Below are 22,317 nucleotides of genomic sequence, written 5' to 3'. Positions count from 1 at the left end.
CCACTACTGTTATTTTTTTGAACCATCAGATGATGTCAAAGATATACCCCAATGTCAGAGATCTCTGTTAAAAGGTGAAATTTTGTACTCTATGAAATAAACATATTAATAAGTAACACCATCACAAGACCTTTATGTACTTTGTTATCAGATTAGAAAAGCACTTCAAAAACCCAAGTGCTAGAAAATAAACCAAAACTTTCTACTCTTAAATGAAGGGAGCACATATATATGTTATCTTAAAATATTACTATATTTCCCTTTGAAAATGTTCATGAAAGAGCTATTTGTTCTATATCCTGGTTGTGGTGGCCAGAATACAAATCTATCCGCTACTAAAATTCATAGAACTATAAAATAAGCCATGGAAAACATTTTAAAACGTCCATTAAATATGTCTGATCTCTTAGGCTCATTCCCCCAGCTCTCCCATCCTCCAAGCCTGGACGCCACGCCCACGGACTGCATTGGAACCCAAAGACACCATGTATTTCTCCTCTGACCTTCTCCATTTCATGAGCGATGCCTCTAACATCTGAGGTGACCTGTCTCCAGGACCATCTCTTCACTACCTCATGTCCCAGCCCAGGCTTCCTTTCGTTAACACAAGGTCCTGTTCTTCTTCCAGCTGTTTCTCATCCCAGCGCTCCCAAGTCCGTTGCTGCCAGCTCAAACCCAGTCTCCTCTCATCCTCTTCCTACCTCACTCCATTGGCTGTTTTGCCATCTCCTGTCCACAGCAGCCTCTGAAATCAGGGCTCTTTTCAGGTTAGGAAGTTGGGTGAAGGGATTCACCTTTTGTCCTAACACTTATTTACATCTTCCACAGGGCAGACAGGGTGTGCTTTGAAAGGTTAAAAACTACCTGAACGTGCTAAGACATAGAACCCCCAAATAATCAGATTCTCCTTGGAAAACTGAGTAAGCCTCAATATTTGGGGGAGGAGGGCGCAGTGGGATAGGCCTTGCAAGATTGAAAGTGTCACCAGCCCAGACTTTCAGCTAGTTGTTTGTGAACCCACTGTTATCCTAGAAATTTCTGAGCATGCTTCATTTACTTGCCAGAGTGCCCAAAGGAATCTGAACACAATCCCAGGAAAGGCCCATATTTTTCAACCCATCAACTAATCCACTAAATGCAGGGAATGGATAGATATTTCTCTAGACAATGTACTAGGTCACCCATTAATGAATACACATCTAACATATGGTAATTAACCGTATCTGTATGTTTCGTAAAGGATGAATGAGAGTGCTAAAAGGAACTTTAGTGATATTCCACTTTGCAATCAGGAAATGGAAGTCCAGAAAGCTACTACCTACCATGTTTCCCCAAAAATAAGACCTAGCCGGACAATGAGACCTAGCCGGACAATCAGCTCTAATGCGTCTTTTGGAGCAAAAATTATTGTAAGACCGGTCTTCTAGTAAAATAAGGCCGGGTCTTAAATTAATTTTTGCTCCAAAGGACGCATAAGAGCTGATGGACTGGCTAGGTCTTATTTTCGGGGAAACACGGTAGTAAAACTTAGTAGATAAGCATGGGAGGTGATTCTCTTCAAAAACACAAACTCCTACAAAGTCCACGCTAACCCCTAATGGAATGGCTCATAGGCCCACTGATTTTCATTACACAATTGACTTGCAGTCAAACCTCTGGGGGAAAAGTCAGTTTAGGGAGTAGAGCAAGTTAGGCGGGGCAGCTGCCATGATGTGGGACGGATAAAGAGCCACCAAGAAGACACGTCACTTGAGTACATGACCATACACACGACACCTGGGGGGAGTAAGTGGTAAAAGTGTGGCTGCCTGGCCTGTCTGCAGGATGTCAAGGACTTTTCAGTTATTTCTTACAAAACATTAAAGTTTTCTCCCAACCTCCAGGCAGCAATTCCATGTTCAAGGCCTAAATTCAACAACCCGCACCCCCGACCCCCAGGGGGCACTCCAAGAACTGTCAAGGGAAGAAGCCAAGGTGTGTGACGCTGAGGTGGAGGCATTCCATAAACGGACAGCTTGCAAACACCTTGAAGCTGTTTTTTTGCTACAACTGGGACCCAAAAATAAGTGCATTATTTCATTTAGCCCATATCCCATTCTATACTGTCTCCCACAGTTCCCTTCACATGCACTTTTCTTCCTGTCAATACAAATTCTAACTCCTGGCGCTGTTTAACTCCCACCGACATCCCCAAAGTTCTTGGGAAAACACTACCTATTACCTCCCTCCCTTCTGAACACTAATACCACTTTCTTCAAACAGTAACACTCAAACTTGTATTGAATTTCATTCTTTATAGGGGGTTTTAAACTTTTATTACATAATAAGTATTTATTGTTGAAAAAGTAGAAAATATAAATAAGCCAAAAGAAAGTCATCACCCAGAGACACTTATGGACACATCCTTCAAACATGTTTGTTGTATAGTAGCAGCACTCTGCCTCTCCCACATAATGACGCCATCATTCCATGTCAGCGTGTACTCTAATGGAACCATTTAACGACTGCTTAGTATTTCCCTTTATACATATGATACGATGTGGTTAACAAATCCCCTATTCTGATAAACATGGGTGGTTTCCTATTTTAGGCTATTATAAGCAGTCTTGCAATGAAGATACCCCCTTAATATATATTTACAAGTGTGTGTGCCTGATGGGTCCCTTACAATAAATTATCAGAAATGGAACTTCTAAGTCAAAAGACATGCAGCCCACCACTATTCCCCTTTCAGGTCTTTTTTTCATATTACCAATTTATCCTTCAAAAAGTTATTCCAATTTACTTTCCTTTTTATTTAAGCATCATTCAAAAACATATTTTGTGCCTACTTTGTGCTGGTCACTACCAGCAGAGTCACTATTAATATAACAGACACAGTCCTTGCCCTCGAGGAGCTCACAATCTAAAGGAAGAGATGGAAACCCACAATGTCACAAATTCTTCATTACAAGCTGAGGTAAGCTAAGAAGGAAAAGTACAGGGCTTTTCAAAAGTCACAGGAACTTAAGAAGACCCTGATAGCCTGAAAGGTCTGGAAGAGTTTCCATAGGAATAACGCTTCTGAGCTGGGGCTAAGGTTTCCTGACGGAAATTAGGTGAAACCAGGTTTTAGAGAATCCTGGAAAAAATATTCTAAGCAAAGGGAGCAGCATGGACAAAGCCCCCAAGAAAGGAAGAAATATGACCCATTTGAAAAAACGGAAGCAGCTCCCTGTGGCTGGGGCAGAGGAGTGGAAAGATGGAGGCAGGGGCCAGACCACACAAGTCCTCCAGCAGCAGCAGCTGTCACCTTCCTGCACTCTCCCCAACTGGTGAGGCCAACGGTCAATAACATGGGCTACAACAGTCACACGGCAGCCAAAGCCTAAAGAACTAACAACTGAATAATGACACAATAAACTGTAAATCAGAAAAATGGATGTAAATAAATTTACCCTGAATAAGGAATGCACTTTCAATCTGTTCCAGAACTTTTAAGCACACGTTATGTCATGTACTTTAAACAGTGTAATCAGCTAAATTCTTTAGTTTAATAGTTGTTGTCTAAAATATCTGCCTGCCTACAGAGAGCAAAACACATGAAAAATTCCTTGACTTTAATATGCTAAGATCGAGTCAATTGAAAAGTGTTAGTCTGTTGGAGAAATTTCATATGCATTATTTTATTTAAGGTGCAAAACATAAGTGTTTCATTAAGGGCCTACTCTGGAGAAAAAGCTAATCCTGCAATCTTTCAATGACTCTAATTAGGCAAATTTTCTTTATGCCAACACAGATTTTCTTATAAACTTCCATATAAATAAGAGTTAAAAATCAGTGTTTTAAAACATTTTAAAAATCAAAACTTAGAAGATATCAAGTATTCCTTTGAGTGGTTTTATTTATCCAGGTAGATAAGCAATTATCATAATGTAACGGACATTTTTTTAGTAATTAACTATAAAAAAATCTGCACAGAAAGTTTGTACCACAAAAGTATGTCCATAAGTGATTAAGGTGCTCAATAACCGAGAGAAAGTAGCTCCAAAACGTCCCTGCTCAGCAACCTCTCATAACTAAAGAGAGCAGAACATAAGCTGCTACTTGTGAAAATGAAGGGACTTCATAAAAATATCTCTCAAATATTCCCTATTATAATACGAAAGGGAATGCCTATTAAAATGCCAGTTTATTCTGTATAAAACACCCCTTCTACCCCCTTCAAAAGCTTTTTTCATTGTTTTGCTTTAAGGTAAAGAAAAGGCCACATCCCTAAGATCTTTGTGAAAATGATCTCAATACAAGATACAATGATTTCCATTATTTCCTGTCCTTACTGAAGTTCACCTGCACATTCCAGAGGAATCTGCTGAACTTCACTGTTGATTAGCCTATTCCAAAGTAGACTTCTTCAGCAACACACAAAAGACAGAGGATGAAATAGTCCTCACAAATATACTCTGAAATAGGAGTATTTGAAATATAAATATAACTTTCCAGACTATTATTTTTCCTAATGACTAAACTCTAAATTAAAAAAAAAAAAATCGAGGTTTTCAAACAATGATGTGTGCAGCCCATTTTCATGACACAGTCATTTGAACTTCTCATCTGCAAAACATAATGCAATAAATTATCAAAAAGTAGAGGAAAAACCACAAAGCTTCACCTGGTTTACAAAACGTAAACTGTAAGCATTACAAAACTCATAGTGCCAAGTATTAAAAGTTACTCATTTTGCTGGATAATCTTTCATCTCCTCGATTGGAAAAGTAATGCAGGATCAATATATAAAATTGGAAAATACAGAAAAGCAAAGATAAAAATAAACTCTTGTAACCCTACCATTCAACTGGAGTTGTTATATTGGGGGTTTTCTTTCAGTATTTTTTCCGTTATACACAAGTAATAGGTTTAAGAAATACAAATGCCTGTATACTTTTTAAAAGTAAAATTAGGATATTGTATTTGCATTTTTATCATTTACTCACTTAACATACAGCAAGTTACATATCTCTGACTTTAAAAATCCTTCTAAAAATCATTTAAACATATGTGGATGGTTCATAACGTATTTATTTTGTGACATTTTTGCTGTTTCCAACTTTTTGAGATGACAAAGACTGTCATAAAAATATTTAAAACTCATAACACTTCATATTATTTTCTTAAAATATTATTTCTAGAATTACTATATTAAAAGGCAATTTCTGATGGCCAAGAATCACCCCTTGAAACAGCCTTGTTCTACCAGATTTTAACCTATTCAAAATTCACAAAACTTACAGTTACATGGTATATAATTTAAAATAAATTTTTTAAATAAAAATTCAACGACAAAAATTAGAAATAACAGGAAATAGAATCACTGTTTTAGCATATACTCATGGAAAAAAATTAATTTAACTTAAACCCCACACTATATACTTTAATCTGTTCCAAATTAGTCAAGAGAACACAGAATAGCCATGCTAGTACTAGGAGAAGAAGAAAAATTATCTCAACTAGTTAAGAAAAAAAAAATATCAGAGAGAATGGAAGGGTGAGTCCAGGACAGGAATTTAAGACAAAGACCTTTCCTCCAATAAACTACAAATACTACAGATTTTTTTCTCTCAAAAAGCAACTTTACAGTCTAAGTCTCTCCCCACCCTTCATTTTTAAACTGATATCCACCTCTTTAAATTTTCTGACACAAACAGAATTTTGTTATAGTAGTTCCAGAGGTAATTGTCAGCTCTCCAAACTCAAGAAAAAGATTAATTTCTTAAAAGTCCAGTCCCAATACCTTGAAATAAAATGCTAATGTTTAGTAAGATTTTCAAAATAAAGACAACTTTTCTTTTTTCAATACTTACTCAGAATGGGAAACTTTTATTTCTTCCCTTTGTCTTGCAGAATAATTTAGGTTCCCACCTAAAACACAAATAAGCACAGAATCTTTTCAATATAACTATTAAAAGTAAAATCCCAACAAGCATGTGCATACACACACACATTTGCAGTGATATACCATAAAGTGACAGAAAAGGCTGTGGAAGAAAGAAACGGTTTCTCTCCTGGAACCTTCTTAACGAAAAAAAATGTTTTCTAAAAATCCTTATATGATACAAATAATTACTGTTTAATTTTAGCATTTTTTTAAGTTTGGATTTATGTATCGCTTCAGGTTTTGTTAACGGGGACACTGTATTAACATTCAGTAATAGTGAAAATTAAGAGAAATGAAAGGAAATGACCTAAATGATTTAAACAGCATGTGGATATATTTTTCTAAATACATAATAACCTTTAAAGGCAAGCCAGTTAGAAAAACTGATAAGGGTAACATCAACATCTAAGAACAAAGAAAAAAACGAACAAATGTATATAGCACATATTAGCAAAAGAAAAAAATCTGCAATTTCTCATTCTGCATCGAATGCTTTCAACCTTAAAATGTGCATTTCAGCTGTAAATTTGTTTACTTATTTTTTTTAATATAAGACAACACAGGAAAGGCTTTATTTTAAAAAATGTTTATTTATACTAATATATAGTGAACATCTAAGATTTTATATTACAAAACTCATATTGAATTAGCCAGAGCATAACAATAATTGTAAGAAATGTGAAGGCCCAGAATACATAACTATATGTTACATAATGAAATGTTTCCATCACTATGTATGAACAGAAGGTTATTACATGAACTAAAGCACTGTCCTCTAAAGAGGCATGGAGACAATCCAGTTACCCCACAAGATGATCCATCACAGTTTAAGAAATACCTTAACTTTTACTCACCTTGGGCACGATTCACCAAATAGAGGAAGACCACAGCTAAAAGTGACACTGGAAGTGAAAAAACACAGGACCCTTAAAAATCATGTACTCCTTCCCAATGATTCCTACGTAATCATAACTCGTACTCAAAATAAGTTAAACATCATTTTCTCCATAGGCTACCTGAGCCCAGGGATAGCGAGGCCAGAAACAGAGAAGCTGAGACACCCACAGGAGAGGGGGCCAACCCACCCACGGTCATCCTTGCTACTCTTTCCTCTCTCTTTGTAAGTGCTGGTCCTTCCCAGCACTTCCCCAAAACTCCTGCCAATCCCTACACTATTTATCTTTTTACAGAGGGTAAACAGAATTAATCCTTTGGAAGTTTTAGGTGTGAAAACACCATGTCCATTTAACAAACATCTGAACGTTGTCATTAGATGCCCAGAGCCGGTAAAAACCTCAGAAAGTCAGGTGCTTAGCTTTGTACCTTGACAAGTGAGGCACACTTACTTTAAATTAATATGGCAACAAAAACACTTTTAAATGGCACGGTGTTTGATTTGGGAACCAAGTATATATGGAACTTAATGGCTTGAAGTTAAACCACATGTTGCAGCATCAGAAATAGACGAAAACATTTTCATGAACCAGTAAATTCTTATATGACCCACTTTTTAAAAACAAATAATGTGGTTTTTTTTAATTTGATGTGCTTATTTCTAAAATTATGAGACAATAAAATGTATTCAGGCTACTCATAAGCAATTATCTACAAGCACAATTCTACTTCAACTATAGGTAGTCACTATGAAACAAAATGAAAATAAAGTCTGATAATATCACTGGGGTTTGCCATTTTAGATACATATTATCAAAGTATAAAAGGCATCTTAATATGTTATATGATAATTTTTTTCAGATGAACACAATTTATGTGTATGGTGAAGACTATCAATGGAAAAATTCTGATTCTTATAGTTTTCAACAGTTTCCTAACGCTTCCTATTTTTAATCAACAAATCATTACGGGCAAAAATTAAGTAACAGGACTAATAAAAGAAATTTCAAACTGCCTAATGAAATTAGCCATGAGCATTCACACCCACGTCACACCAGCAGTGTCCACACATTCACAACCACGGACACACTCAGGACTCTTGAAATGCTTCCACTTTAAAGGGGAAAATGTTTAAAAAAAAAAAACAAAACAAGTATTTAAAACAGAATATGAAGCAGATTCCACTACTGCCTTTAAGGACAGGAATCTCCTGAAAAATGTGTGTGAATCTTCAGAGAACTAGAAAGTCACCAGCTGGGAAACTGACACACAGGCTAAGAACTAGGCAAACCCAAGAGATACGGCTTACAGATTTGGTTTAAAAAGGGGGGAACAGAACAATAACAAAAACCTGAAAATATAAAAATATTCTGCTACATATTAAAAGAAACTAAATAAATGTTGCCACCTGGCACACTTACAAGAAACACAGGCAATGAAGAAAACTTCCAAAAACAAATATCCCCGAGTATCCAGTATCATGCCAGCAATGATGGAACTGATTGCCAACCCAAGGTTCTGAATGGACTGCATGCTGCAATTTAAGAAACGAAAAAACACATTTCAATCAAAAGTCTTCACACACAGTAACAATTTATTGCAAATATTAGTATCTGTAAACCACATACTATTTGTACTAACACATGTTTTCAACCAGGGATGACTCGATTAGATTTGTTTTTTATCCCATGACTGTTTCCTGTACTAGACTTCATGCTCAAATGTAAGGGAGCTTGCCTTATTAAGTGAAGTACAAACTCAAAACCTTCCTGATGAAAGAAAGAAAGGCTTAAGTGAATACCAACCCCTTCTGCCTTTTGGACCAGAGACCAGAACTCAACTGCTCACTGAGAAGCCCTTACACAAATGGGCCATGGGATGATAAGGTTAGCAATTACCTCTTATGGGTTACCTTAACTCCAGCTCTCCTGCTGGAGACTTGGAGCATTTTTTTGTTGCCACAATAACATCATAAATACATTAACTGACTTCTCTAGTTATTTCCAGGTTCAGAGCTGTCCCAGAAGCCTAAAGATGACTAGATCAGGAGACCTGGGGTTTCATATGATAATTAAATTGATCCAGTTGAGAGGGATATTATATGATCCATGGTGCAAGTACTTACAAGCCATATGCAGTTCCCAGTTGATGTTCAGGAACTACAAATGCCACCATCGGCCACAATGCACAGGCAAGCAACGAATAGGAGAGTCCCAGGAGACACTAAAGAAAGCAATAAGGAAAAGGGGAAAAGTCTTATATTAACCAAAAGGTGACTTTCCTTTGATGCAGATTAGCAAGAGTGCTATAAATAGCTAATACACGTATATGAACAGCCATGCACGTTTTATGGCGATCAGACTAAAACTCATATTCAATACAAACGAGTCCTGGCCCTCTCTAACAGTATCCTTCTAGTGACAAAATACACACACTGTCTTAACCATTTTCTATTTTATACACCTATAACTGGCTAGGCACAGGGTACAGTTAAGAACCAAGCGGGAAAACAAAGCTAATTTGCAAAGTCAGTGCCAATGTTTTAAGTAAGCTAATTTTCCAACATTTATTAGGAATTACAAATTAAGCAACCAAGGCAACATCACACCAGTAAGTCCATTATCTCACCTCTGGGTTATCAACACCCAACAGGAGAGCAAGGCAGACAACCAACCACCAATGCTTGTTAAACATCACCTAATGCTAATTGTTTTCTTCAATTAAAAAAGGAATCTTATGAACTAAGTTAAAATAAGATCATTTATAACTATCAGACTGGCAAAGATTAAAATGCCAATGTCCAATAATGGCAAGGATCCTAAAAAGCAGACACATTCTTCTATTATTGATAATGCTATAAATGGATAGGAAGTTATTGGAGAAGTTTCACAGTATCTATCAAGATGTTTCATGTGCGAAGCCTCTACTACAGCATTTCTATTTCTAGGAATCTGTCCTATAGAATTCTCACCAAGTGCACAAATACACATGTTCAAGATATCCTTTTATGAACAGATAAGAAATGTGGCACTTCAGCCTGTAATCGTAAAAATGACATTCTGAAGAACAATAACAAAAACTTGATGAATTCGTTATCACTTTTGACCTACTAAAAGTCAAAGACAAAACAATGGGAAATCATGGATGTTAGGCTAAGTTTTTTTTACCACCTATGATGGAATGACTTCATTTAATGAAGTACAGAAAAATAAATGGAACTACTAAGCATTCTAGCTTTTATAAGACTATTTTATTTCAAATTCTACTTCAGCATTGAGACTACTCTATTAAATAAGCCAAATAAAATTAAAAAATACTTTACACATTAACAATTAATATTTACATACACTAAAAATAGTTACTTAAATTTAAATCAAGGCCTTGCTTTCCCACAGCCATGAAGCATTGCTTTCGGAGGAACTGAGTGCGGCTCCTGCCACGCAGGCACTTTACAGGGTCCTCCCGACCACTGAGCCCCACGTGCTAACAGTGACGTTACCATAGCAATCCAAGGATTCCACAGTGTAAAGGCCAGCAGCATATGCGAAGCAAGAGTGGTCACCACTGCACACAGGACCCAGACGATGTTCTTCCCTGTTTTATCCACCAGGAGCCCAAATATTGGGGACATGGGAGCTGATATGACATATACAACACTGCCCAGAGAATATAAAAGATATTTAATGAAATATATCACAGCGAGAAAAAAAAACCCAACAGGTCCCCAAAACTATCAGGCAATGCAAACCCCAGCTCATTTAGTTTAACAATCTTCTAAAATGGTCACTAATAAATAGAAATATAAAGATATAAAAAGTGGTCCGAGACTTCTTTGGTTTTGCATTAATGCAAAGATGGCCACTCAGGATCAAGTGCCAACACAGTCTTGGTTTCACACTGTGGATGTTATGCCACATACGTTTCCTAACATTTGGTTATAATTAAAGACCCACGCTAGGCACACGATAAGCACTTGCAAAAAATAATGAAATACCTGTTGATAGCACCTGCTGCCTGAGAAGAAAATCCAAATTTCTCTGTAAAGAAAACTCTAAAATAAAAAAAGAGAATTAAGCACTTTAAAGAGAACTACTGTTCTTAAAAAACAAAGGCAAAATATTAGGTTGATGTAAAAGTAATTGCAGTTTTTGCAATTATTTTTAACCTTTTAAACCACAATTACTTTTGCACCAACCTAATAAAACTGAATACAAGTCATTCTAAGATTAGTCAACTTTTCCTTCTTCATACTGTTTTCTCACCTTATTTGAGATTTATCGTAAAGTAACTGGCTAAAGCTTTAGTATTTATACAATTCACTTAACTAAATAAAATATACTGATGCCTACTTTTTTCCCTTTTTACATATACAGCAAATGGTACACACAAATTTTCAGAAAACAAAATGTATTACTACATGGAATTAAGACTGCTTCTCTTCCTTAAAAGCAATTCTGGACAGGTTCTTGGCTATATAATGCACAGGGTTCTTGTCTCAAACTATTTAAAATGAGAGCCTGAATTTAAAGGTTATAATTACAGACACAGCCCACAAAAACAACACTCTCACTCACACACTGCTCTGTGTAAGCAGCTGCCAACGAAAAAAGAGAAAGAGGTAGAAGATAAAGCAAAGAAGAATGGGATTTAAACCCTGAATTGGAGTCAGGCAGAACTGCAATCCCAGCAAATAACAATGTGCCCAGTCACTAGGAGCCAATCCACTGTCTCCATTCTCAACAAGAGGCTTCCTAACCAAGGAATAAAGAGGAAAAATAAAAAAGAACACTAATCTAAAGTCAAGCATTAAAAATAATCAATTATTTTGAATCAACAACTGTTATTAGGTATTTCTTCAAAAAAATCATCAAAGCATTAAATCAACTAAACCTTAAGTTAAAAAAACCAGTTATATCTCAGGATATAAAACAATTCCCATGTAAATATAAACTATCACCAGGAAGCAAGGTTTACAGCTAAAAATATTTCTGTGACTGAATTCTCATTATAATTTAGCCAACACAAGTGGAATGCTAGAGAATACTCACTTGCCAAGTCCAATAAAGGGGAACACGGCCACATAATAGCAGACACAGATGATAAATATGAGCCACAGGGGTAAGGAGAAGTCCTTCACATCAGTTAACTTAATAACTTCACCTTAGAGAAGAAAGGGAAGAGGCTATCAGCATAATTTTGCATACCGAAGTCAAGATTATTTTTCTTTTATCATGTGATCAACCTTAGCAATACAGTTAAAAAAATACTTTTTTCCATAAATTACTGGAACATAGTTTCTGGGATAACTTAAAAAGATATTAGAAAAAGCAATGTCTAAAATTAGCATCTACCTTCCTACCCTCTTCCAGGAACACTCACCATTTTGCAAATATACAAAGTACAATCAAGAATGTAAATTATGCCAAAAATATAAAAGAGGAAAAAATAGTACTTAAAAATTTAGACAGTGGAAATACATTTGGAAATAAAAGAAAGAAAAAGAAAAAACATGTATTAAGCCTTACTGGGTTTCAACACTGCATTAGGAACTTGCATCATTGTAAATTATCTCAAAAAGGCCATAATTAACCACAATCCCACTACTCCTGCATGTAGACTTACCTGTTTTTCCTTGTTCTTTATGAAGAATTCTTTCTGCTCTCTGATCCAAGTAAGCAAGGGCCAAGGCACAAATTAGTGAAAGAATACATGTTATAGCCCCTATAATAAAAAAAGAGAAATTTTTAATAGAGAACCACACTGAAGGTTCCTTAAAAGGCAGCGCATCACATTAACAGCAGAAAATTTAGCAACTGACAGGGATGGTATTTAGACTCATACAAGAAAAGCCTATACTTACTAAATCGGGACAGAAGGAAAAGAAGAGCATATGGTGAGCACTCAACAAACAGTAGTCACTAGTCCAATAAAGGGGACTATATTATCTTCCAGTTGGAGATTGGAGGGAAAAGGCTAGAATAAACTAGTCCAGTCTTGTAATGCAGAATACAGACTGAAGAAAGCTGATGACCAGCTGGCAAATTAGTCTTTTCTTAATTCAGTCTAAGAACCAATTATTGACGGATGCCAGGGGAAAAAAAATATAAAAGCAAAGTCTGATTCTGTGATGACCACATCTCTCTCCTGATTCTTTCCCAAAGTCGGTGATTCTTGCTCCTATTTTCTGGCAGCCGCAGGGCTCCACAGCACAGCTCGCTTGGGCTCTCTTTCCTTTGTGTATCCAGCATTACTCACTAAAGCTGATCTCTTATTATTAAAGCAAACTGGATAGAGTGGAATAAAGTTTACACTTGTGAAGAATTTTAAGAAGGTTAGTAAAATAAACGAATATTTAATTGGCTGATATAATATGGTTGAGTTGAAAAACTGCAGAAATGAGTCAGTAGACTTCAGTTCTACTGCCACTAACAAGCTGAACTTAACCCTCTTTGGGCTTCCCCACCTGTAAAATAAGAGACTCTGACTTATGATGGCACAGGTTTTTTTCTGGCTCTAAAATTCTTTAAAATTCTCCAGTTCTCCAGAGTGGAGGGAACTAGAACGAATACGGAAGAGCATTTGAGAGTAAGAAAGAGGTTCTGAGTAAGGCAAAGGATCAGAGAGGGAGGGAGAAAGGAGGAGGAGTCTCTAGGTACAAGTCACCTGTTTAGGATTACTGCTCCACTGTTCTATTTTTACCAGGCTGTACTGAACAATTATGAGCAATAAAAGATGGCACAGAACATTCACCCCATCCCGCAGGTGTCTCTAGGGCTCGCAAGCGGCCCTCTACACACCATGGGACTCAGACAAATTCACTGCTCAGAGAAAAGACCCGGGTCGTGAATCCAGAGGGCCTCATACGAGTCCCAGTGACCCACCCAGCAACCATGGAGCCTTAGCTCAGAGAACTCAGGGCCAGAAGGGACCTAAACAGTTTTGGTCAAATACCTGCAATTTTATGGAAAAGAAAACGGAGACACAGAAGTGAACTCCTCTGTCCAAGATGACAGAACTGCTAGAGCCAGGACTGGAATCCAGGCTCCTAACTCCCAACTTACTGGATTTCCCACCATATCATACCATGTCTGACTTCTATAAAATCCAAGCTGCAGAGGCACACTAACTGAATTTGATCAAAAGGAAACAATTCTCCCTTCTGCTACAGACTAATAAGTAACACCTCACACGTATAAAGGCCTGATCATTTTCGGAGTTTTCACAGATTCTCTCATTTGATCATCAGGAGGATACTGAAGTAGTCAAGAGTAAAACAAGATCCTCCATTTTAAGAAAGTGGAAATAAAAACATAAACGGGGTGAATGATTCGCTATTTCTAATTAGGTCAAAGAACTAGTGAACTGTGCAGGCAAAATTATAACCAACGAGGTCTACTCGATTTCCTCTCTGCCATGACACTTCCTATGACATGCTTTCCAAGGAGACAAAACGTGGCAGTATCAGGATTCACTAACCAATCATAAGTGTGATTCCAAGGGTTGTGTGGCCAGCAGAACCCAAAGCTTCAACCTTAGAATACAGCCATCCCATGAGGTTCATGTTCACTGTACTTCCCTGGAAAAGAAGAGGGGAAAGAAATCAACATAATTTTCATTTATATCTCTGCCTTGTTCAAAAAATAGGATGTGGGGTAACTTATAGAATAGGCATGGAGGATCCATATTAAACAAGAGATAAATTTAAAAAGAAAAAACTAACAAAGATAAAGCCACAGATAAGATTACAAAACAAAAAATGCCAATTTATAGAAAATGCTAGTAGTATTCAAACAGCACAGTGCATTTAGAACTTCCTAGTAGCCAAAGCAAAAATGAAACAGTGAGTTACCAAATTCACACGATACTTACAATAAAATAAACCTTAGCTCAGAAAAAGCACAGCTTTTCCTGGTGTTAACATCTGAAAAAAAATGTGTCCTCTAACTCCATAAGAAAACAATAAAAGTTATATAGTAGATAATATCCTTATTCAGTCATACATTTAGCAATTATTGAGCCCTGATTACATACCAGTCACTGTTCTAGGTAATGGAAATATAATAAAGAACAACACAGAAAAATTTCCAGCTGTCACAGAGCTTACTTTTAGTGGAGTAGAAGCGATAAAATCTGTAGTATATTAAATAGTGCTTAAAAGTGCTTTCAAAATAAGGGGAAAAAATAAAGCAGGAAAGGAGAATATAAAGGGGTGGAGGCCTCACTGAGAATGTGACTTTGGAGTAAAAACCAAGGAAGCTACTGTGTTTCCCCGAAAATAATACCTAACCGGAAAAGAAGCCCTAATGCATCTTTTGGAACAAAAATTAATATAAGACCCCATCTTATTTTCAGGGAAATACGTTAAGAATGGGAGACATAGCAGCCCTACCTAATACCGCATTTTCCCGAAAATAAGACCAGCTCTTATATTAATTTTTGCTCCAAAAGACACATTAGGGCTTCTTTTCCGGTTAGGTCTTATTTTCGGGGAAACACAGGAGGAGTGAGGTCATCTGGGGGAAGAACATTCCAGACAGAAGGTACAGCCAATGCACAGACCCCAAGAGCAAGGCTGTCCGCTGTGCTCAGCTCATGAATGGCAAGGAGGGCAGAGGCTGGACCAGCGTAAATGAAGAGGAAACAGGACGAGATGAGGTCTCCAGAGAGGAAATGGTGGGGAAGCGGGGGGCTATACGTCATAATAAAGTATTTGGCTTTCACTCTGCGTGAGAAGAAATGTCATTAGGGTTTGGGCAGAGAAGAGGCATGATCCATGTATGTTTTAACAGACCTGCTTTGCCTACCATATCCGACACAGACTACAAGTGCGATGAAGGCATCCATGAAGGGGCGACTGCAATAATCCAGGACAGAGATGATGGGTCTTGGACTAGGACGGCTAGAATGGGCGAGTGAGAAGTGGCTGGAGTATGTACATATTTTGATGGTAAAAACTAACAGGATTTGCTAAAGACAAAAATGTGGAATGTGGAGAAAAAAACAACAAAAAAAAAAAAGAGTTAAGGATGACACCACTTTTTGCCTGAGCAACTGGAAGAAAAGAGTTGCCCACAATTGAGGATGAGGAAACTATCGCATGACCTGGTTTGAAGGGTGGCAGGTAGAGTATCAGAGCTGGGTTTTGGCCCTATCAGGTTTCAAATGCCTGCTAGACATCCAAGTGGAAATGTCACACAGAAGTTGCATGTATAGGTGTGGAATTCAGGGAAAGCCCTGGACCAGTGCTTCACAAAGACATGCTATTTAAAACTTCAAAACTAGATTAGGTCACCAACGAAATGAGCATCCAAAAAGAACATGTCCAATGACCAAGCTCTGGGGCACTCCCACACTTACAGCTTGAGAAGACTGAGATGGAAACAGCAAAAGAGGTAAAGAAGCAGCAGACAGAAAGGCAGGAGGAAAACTATGAGGCTGGAGTGTCCTGGAACCCAAGAGAAGAAATCAAGGAAGGGGGAATGTCAACTGTGCTTCATGTGCTATTGACTGAAACTGCTAGTGACAGGTCAGACCCTGAAGACAGAAACGAGGTGGCTGCCTGTGAGCTGGCTCACCCCACATCCTCCTCAGGTCTTCCCACCACTCCAAGAACCCCCACTCTGCAGCCTAGAAGCCCTGAGATTCCTTTCCAAAAAACTAGGGCTCCTTGGAATGCAGCTGAATGGATTATAACTAGTTTGTGACCACACAGCAAGGAACCTGATGAACACTAGTAACCACAATGACGTCACTGAGAATGAGTGCTTGGACTACACTCAACTGATCCTATATCCTTCTTTGAGAAGTTATTAAACGAGATCCACAAACTGCCACAGACGTATCTCGAGTTCCACAAGATACACGATGAAATACTCAAAATATCCTGGTAGACAACATTTAGAAAACATGGGGAACCACACTAGTTATCAAAGAATTATGAACTGAAGTAATACTTAGGTATTTCCTATCAAATTGAAAAAAGACTTTTAAAGCAATAATAACCTGTACTATCAAAGCTGTAATAAAAAGGATTCTCTCATATTCTATAGATGGAGATGTAAACATCGCTGAGAGGATAACGTGAAAATATGTTTCAACAGTCCTCAGAAGCCCTAACAATAATAATTCCATCCCTAGCAACACAGCCTATGGAAACGGAGAGGCAGACAAGTCCTACAGTGTTACATATCAGCACTATTTATAATAGTGAAACATTAGAAAGAAGCTGCATGTATAAAAACATGTCATACAGTCACATGATGAAATATTACATTAAAAACTTTTTATACTGGATTTCTTCTTCCCTGACAATAGGTTACAAGCATTTTCATGTCATTTATTAGTCTGAAACCTTGATTTTTAACGGCAAAATTTTTGTATCTTGTGTTTTTGTTTTGTTTTTTAAAGAAAACTCTATTCATGGGAGTTAATGCAGAAAAAATACTAAGGGGGTATAGGACTGCCAAAACACCTTATAGGTTTCATTAATAAAAGCATAATGTTTTCCCCCGAGTACCCTCCATCAGACCAAGCCTGAAAAGCATGACCATCTGCAGATTTCATGCCAGGAGGCGTACTGGTCGCCTGCAGTAAGTCCAGAAAGGCGTGAGCGCCATGGTCAGGGAGCTGAAATCCATGTCATGGGGCTGAGACAAGCACAGGAAATGGGCACATCTGACCAAGAGCTGTCTCCATAAGCCCAGTGCGGGTGCCCAGTGAGGTAAACTACAGAGGGCAAAGGTCGGAGTGATCAGTAGAGTTGCCTGTGCAGGCAGATTTCATCTCTATGTGAGGATGAGCTTCATAAACCTCACTGAAGTAGATGGGCTGCCCCACTACACTGTGAGCTTCCATCCCTGGAAATGTGCAGGCCGAGCCAGGATGACCACGTGTGAAGGCCATACTAAATAGAGGGATGCCGAAATGGGTAAGGAATTAGACTATAAAACCTGTAAGATCTATTCCAACGCTCAGCTTCTCTCAAGTAATGAATGTTCATCTAGCCATTTCAGACTGTTTCCTAAATGAAATAAGGTTAGGAATGCCTTAATTAAAGTAAGGTAAGTGCTATACTACAGTCTAGAAAAATACATTAAAAAGTCAATACCTAATTTATCACACACAAACATTTCATCCTGTAATGTTTAAGAGAGAACTATGAGAGTCGATCTTTTGCTTCCTACATAGCTTCATTAGGTTTGTCATACTTACAACTCTAGCCATGCTAAGCTGTAGTCCAAACACCAGGTTTAATTCTTTGCCTTTAAACCAACTCACAGCATATGTATTCTGAGCAACTGCCAAGGACTCCCCACCAATCCTAAAAATGAGGAAAGGAAGAAAAGTCAAGCTTTTAAAGAAAGACCATGGTTACCAACACAGCAGGTTTAAAAGTTTGACATCCCTCTTATCAACAGCTGGAGTCGCTGTCTCCTCCCCTGAATCTAGGTGGGCTTGTGATGCTTCAACCAATACAATATGTTGATGCTGTATAAGTGATGCTATATAATCCCAAGGTTGGGTCATAAAAGGTGACATCTGCCTTTTTACTCAAACGCTCGCACTTGGAGCCCTGAGCTACCTTGTGAGAAGCCCAACTCCCCTGAGTTCACCATGCTATGAGAAAGTCAAGCTACACAGAGAGGCCGCCCTTACGCACTCCAGCCAGCAGTGCTGGTTTTCAAGTTATCCCCACCCAGGTGCCAGACATGTCAATCAACTAGCTTTCAGATGATACCAGGCCCCAGCCTTCCATGATCCTTTCCATCTGGGGCTCCAGACAGCAGGCGCACAGACAAGCAAGCCATCCATGCTATACCATGTACAAATTCCTGACCCCCAAAGTCCACAAGCATGATTAAATGTTTGTTTTATACTGCTGAGTTCGGGGGAATTTGATATGCTGCAATAATACTCATGCCAGGCAATAAAAGGCCTCTGGGTTACCACATCACCTTCTATGCTATATAAAATGTTCATATGGAAAGAGAGGGCCACACTTTGTGAAAACACAAAAATTCACTTTTCAGGCCAATACCTTCCTTATTTGACACTGACATTCTCCTACTTCCCGGGTTTTAATTTTCCTTCTATGAATTCTACATGCTGACCGTTCCTCACTCCAGGCCTTCAGGTTGGAGCTTCTCCATATCCTAACACTGAGCCCTCTTCACCACTCCGTCCTAAACCAAAAATAGTTCCCATCTCTTCAAATCCAAATCTTATACAGTGCCAAGGCCCACATGGTCTGTGAAGCCCCTTCTGACCACACTTCCATCTCTGAATCCCTTTCTATTTTTATATACATTTCGTTTCCTTCTCTCTCACTTGGAACACTTTCTGGAATATGTCACATATGTCTACATGTCCCTGGTAACCATGAAAAGATTGAGTAAGTTATACTTTTAAGTTAAAGACTGAATACGTTATATCATCTCAAGTGTCCCCTCAGGTCAGGAAGGCCAAGGCTGGACTCGGAATGGGCTTATGGGACAGACAATGAAATTCATGAATTTCATGAATTTCAGTCTATTGGTATTCTGCTCACTCAGGCGTCTTCAACAGGGTTCAAAAGGACCAGCACATTACCCACTAAGGAACAGCAAATGTCCATGAATCTCCAACCTAGAGACTGATGATCTTTACTACAATACTCTAAATGAGATTTAAGTCATAGTGTGCAATACTACAGAAAAGCAAAACACCTAGGAAAAATATCCTTTCTGGAGAACTATTCAATATTCAAACCCCACACAGGGGTTTGACCACTCAAAATTGTTGCTTACTTTAAAGGAAAATTAAGACACTAATAGTCTTACGTATATATGGCTAGATTTCAAGGACTTGAATTTTCCAGAAGAGACAATAAATTTTTTGTAAATCCTTAATAAATAGCTGAACACTAACACAATATATTAAGATAAATGAAATTATGCATAACTTACCCAAACACAAACCTTCCAAATTCCATCAGCCAATAAGCATTAAATATTCCACCCAGAGCAAAAACAACCTATAATGTACAATCAATGAAAAAGTAAATTCAAGATATTCGAGAGAAATAACGAACTTATGATAAACCACAACTTATACAGTGATTTTAATACTTCTTCTTAGCAAAGCTGTGAAATTTAAATATGTTAATACCTTTGAAATACCAGAAATAATATCCTTCAAAGGCGGAATTAATGCTCAACAGAGCACATAATAAAATAAATAGAATAATAGTAAAATATTAAGGTTCATCTGTCCCAAGGGTTGAAATGGATTATGCATTATACTACTTGGGCATTTGTGGACCCTGCCTAATTAAGTTAAGCATTCATCAAACACATCTTTGCTGAAATTAGACAAGAATTCAAGTCACTGTCACATAACCAATGAATGTTTTGGCCTTCCTTACCTGTCCAATGCAAATAAAGCAGCTAAAAATAATGGTGCCCCATCTGTTAGAAAGAGAGAATAAGAATGAATTAAGAGTATGTCACCAAGTCCTTCAGTAATGATTCCCTTTGGTTTTCTTTGACCCCTCTGCATTCCCTCCAAAGAAAGAAAAATGAAGTGCTGGTCTGCCTCTGAAGTCAGCAGCTTTCCTAGGCTGAATGCTAACCTACAGAAGTCTTGACTTCTGAGGGAATTCCAGAAGCTTTAGTAATGGCATATGTTAGTTTAAGTCACTGTCATCTCTTAAACAAAACTCATTATACAATCTTCAAGAAGTACCCAGGGTTCCCATTTAAAGTGGACATTCTTTATGAAATTTCTACTAAGACGTTAATTGATTCTAAGGAATGTCAGATTAAGTAATTTTAAGTGGGTATAATTCATGACAACTAAAAACTGTGTCTAAAAGAACAACTATCGAACACGATAATACAATCCTGACAAGTCTTTCTAACACTACACTTTGACTCCCTGGTCAATGTTTCCCCGGGGTAACGGAACACCGGTATTAGAAGTCCAAAGACACAGGCATAAACAATCCTGTGCAATGGCCACACCACATTCTACTGAGTGTCTCTAGCCCTGGAAAACGCACTATGGTCTTGCAATTCATGGTCCCTCCTGTCAAGCAAAGTCATCAACATACTAAGTAGAATCTGTCCCCCTGAAGTTTCCAGCTAATTCTGTCTCTTTAGACCAAGCAAAATAAATTTAATTCCTTCTTAATACTCTAACTTCCAATTTTTAAAAAGTGAGTCCCCAAGTCTAAATACTTAGTTTCATCAATTCTTTCCTACAAGACATGGTTAGAAGATCATTATTTTGCTCTCTGCTTTCTGAAAATATTCCCTCTTCGTCACCACTAACAACACACACATAAACATAAGGATGAAAACTGACGAAGTGTATAGTGTTATTCCTTCCTCAGTATCTAACAGAAATGGTCACAAAAAGTTCAATATCCAAAGAAAGGCAGAAAGAGAAATTCTCACTGGGGAGGGGCAAATACTATGCAGGTGCCAAAGACTGTACATCCATCTGTCAATCCTCATAACCACTTGCAGGGCAGGAATTACTGTCCATGTTTTACCAGTGAGGAAACTGAAGCTCAGAAGAGCTGGGAAGTTTAGCAAGTGGCAGCACTGGGGTTCAGACCCTGGCCTGCCTGATCCCAAGGGAGGGCATAATTTACCTTCGGATAACTGAGTCACCTTATCCCACGGGCAGCATTTAATATCCCAACCTTAACTGAAATACCAACCAAATTTCAAAAACCAATTCCAGAGATATGGAAATATTTTTAAAAATAGAGAAGTTTATTCAGTTCTGTTTCTAGAAATACCGTAATTTAGTTCTGTGTTTTCCTAATAATCAGATTTTACCCATACGTGAAATTTTTTTTAAGCTTACCGTATTCCAAACACTCGGTCTATCAAAAAGCCACCAAAGAAACACAAAACTACATTGGGCCAAGAATACCAGGCATACAGCAGCATGAATTTCGTGGTATTCACCTGCATATCCTACATGGAAAGAAAATAAAACTATTTTTTTCCAAACAGTTAACTTCAGCAACTAACAAATCAAAACAATTCTGTGCAGAGCAAGAATTTCTTAATCATTAGTAGTCACTTAACTGCTTTGGGAATCTCAGGATAGCTATGGCCCCTGCCCCAGCAAAATGGTCACACCTGGGAACTTCTTGCATCCGCATGCCATTTCAGAGGCTCCACGAAGTCCAGCATCAGTCAGCTCCCCCACTATGGACTACCCCCATTTGCGTCTGCCAATATACTCTATATTCCTATTCCCCCTATATTACCTGCATTGGGGCTCCCCACCACATGGAAAAGAATAATCTTAGCTTATCCCTACCCCGACCCTGACTAACTCCTACCTTCTCTCCCTTTCCTTCTAGAATGTGAAGGGCCAATCTATGCATTTCTCTCTGTCCAAAGGTAAAAAACTACCTACAGAAAAGAGACTATCTAAATGCACAAGAAACTATAAATGTCAAATACATTTTTATAAAACCAGATTAAAAATATTGACATGGACAATCCTCT

At 37.9% G+C, this 22,317-nt stretch overlaps 1 protein-coding gene across 7 annotated transcripts in view; it reads right to left on the bottom strand.

The window, feature by feature from the left end:
• The window catches only part of MFSD1 (major facilitator superfamily domain containing 1), a 42,862-nt gene that overhangs the window by 17,479 nt on the left and 3,066 nt on the right, over nucleotides 1–22,317 (bottom strand). For 2 of the 7 annotated variants that reach the window (XM_074326998.1, XM_074327000.1), the window contains exons 3-15: nucleotides 21,662–21,774; nucleotides 20,211–20,253; nucleotides 19,753–19,820; nucleotides 18,020–18,128; nucleotides 14,285–14,384; nucleotides 12,431–12,529; nucleotides 11,857–11,968; nucleotides 10,803–10,859; nucleotides 10,308–10,464; nucleotides 8,934–9,031; nucleotides 8,230–8,342; nucleotides 6,769–6,816; nucleotides 5,841–5,898 (exon numbers count right to left, since the gene is read on the bottom strand). In XM_074326998.1, the coding sequence (XP_074183099.1) occupies nucleotides 5,841–5,898; nucleotides 6,769–6,816; nucleotides 8,230–8,342; nucleotides 8,934–9,031; nucleotides 10,308–10,464; nucleotides 10,803–10,859; nucleotides 11,857–11,968; nucleotides 12,431–12,529; nucleotides 14,285–14,384; nucleotides 18,020–18,128; nucleotides 19,753–19,820; nucleotides 20,211–20,253; nucleotides 21,662–21,774 (1,175 nt within the window). Of the gene's footprint in view, nucleotides 1–2,279; nucleotides 4,594–5,836; nucleotides 5,899–6,768; nucleotides 6,817–8,229; nucleotides 8,343–8,933; nucleotides 9,032–10,307; nucleotides 10,465–10,802; nucleotides 10,860–11,856; nucleotides 11,969–12,430; nucleotides 12,530–14,284; nucleotides 14,385–18,019; nucleotides 18,129–19,752; nucleotides 19,821–20,210; nucleotides 20,254–21,661; nucleotides 21,775–22,317 lie in introns of those variants that run through there. The other 5 variants (XM_074327022.1, XM_074327018.1, XM_019732021.2 and 2 more) reach the window with 4 other exon arrangements.

Source organism: Rhinolophus sinicus, linkage group LG01 (genome assembly GCF_036562045.2).
Source record: "Rhinolophus sinicus isolate RSC01 linkage group LG01, ASM3656204v1, whole genome shotgun sequence".
Taxonomy (NCBI): Eukaryota; Metazoa; Chordata; class Mammalia; order Chiroptera; family Rhinolophidae; genus Rhinolophus; species Rhinolophus sinicus.
This window is presented reverse-complemented; position numbering and strand designations above follow the sequence as displayed.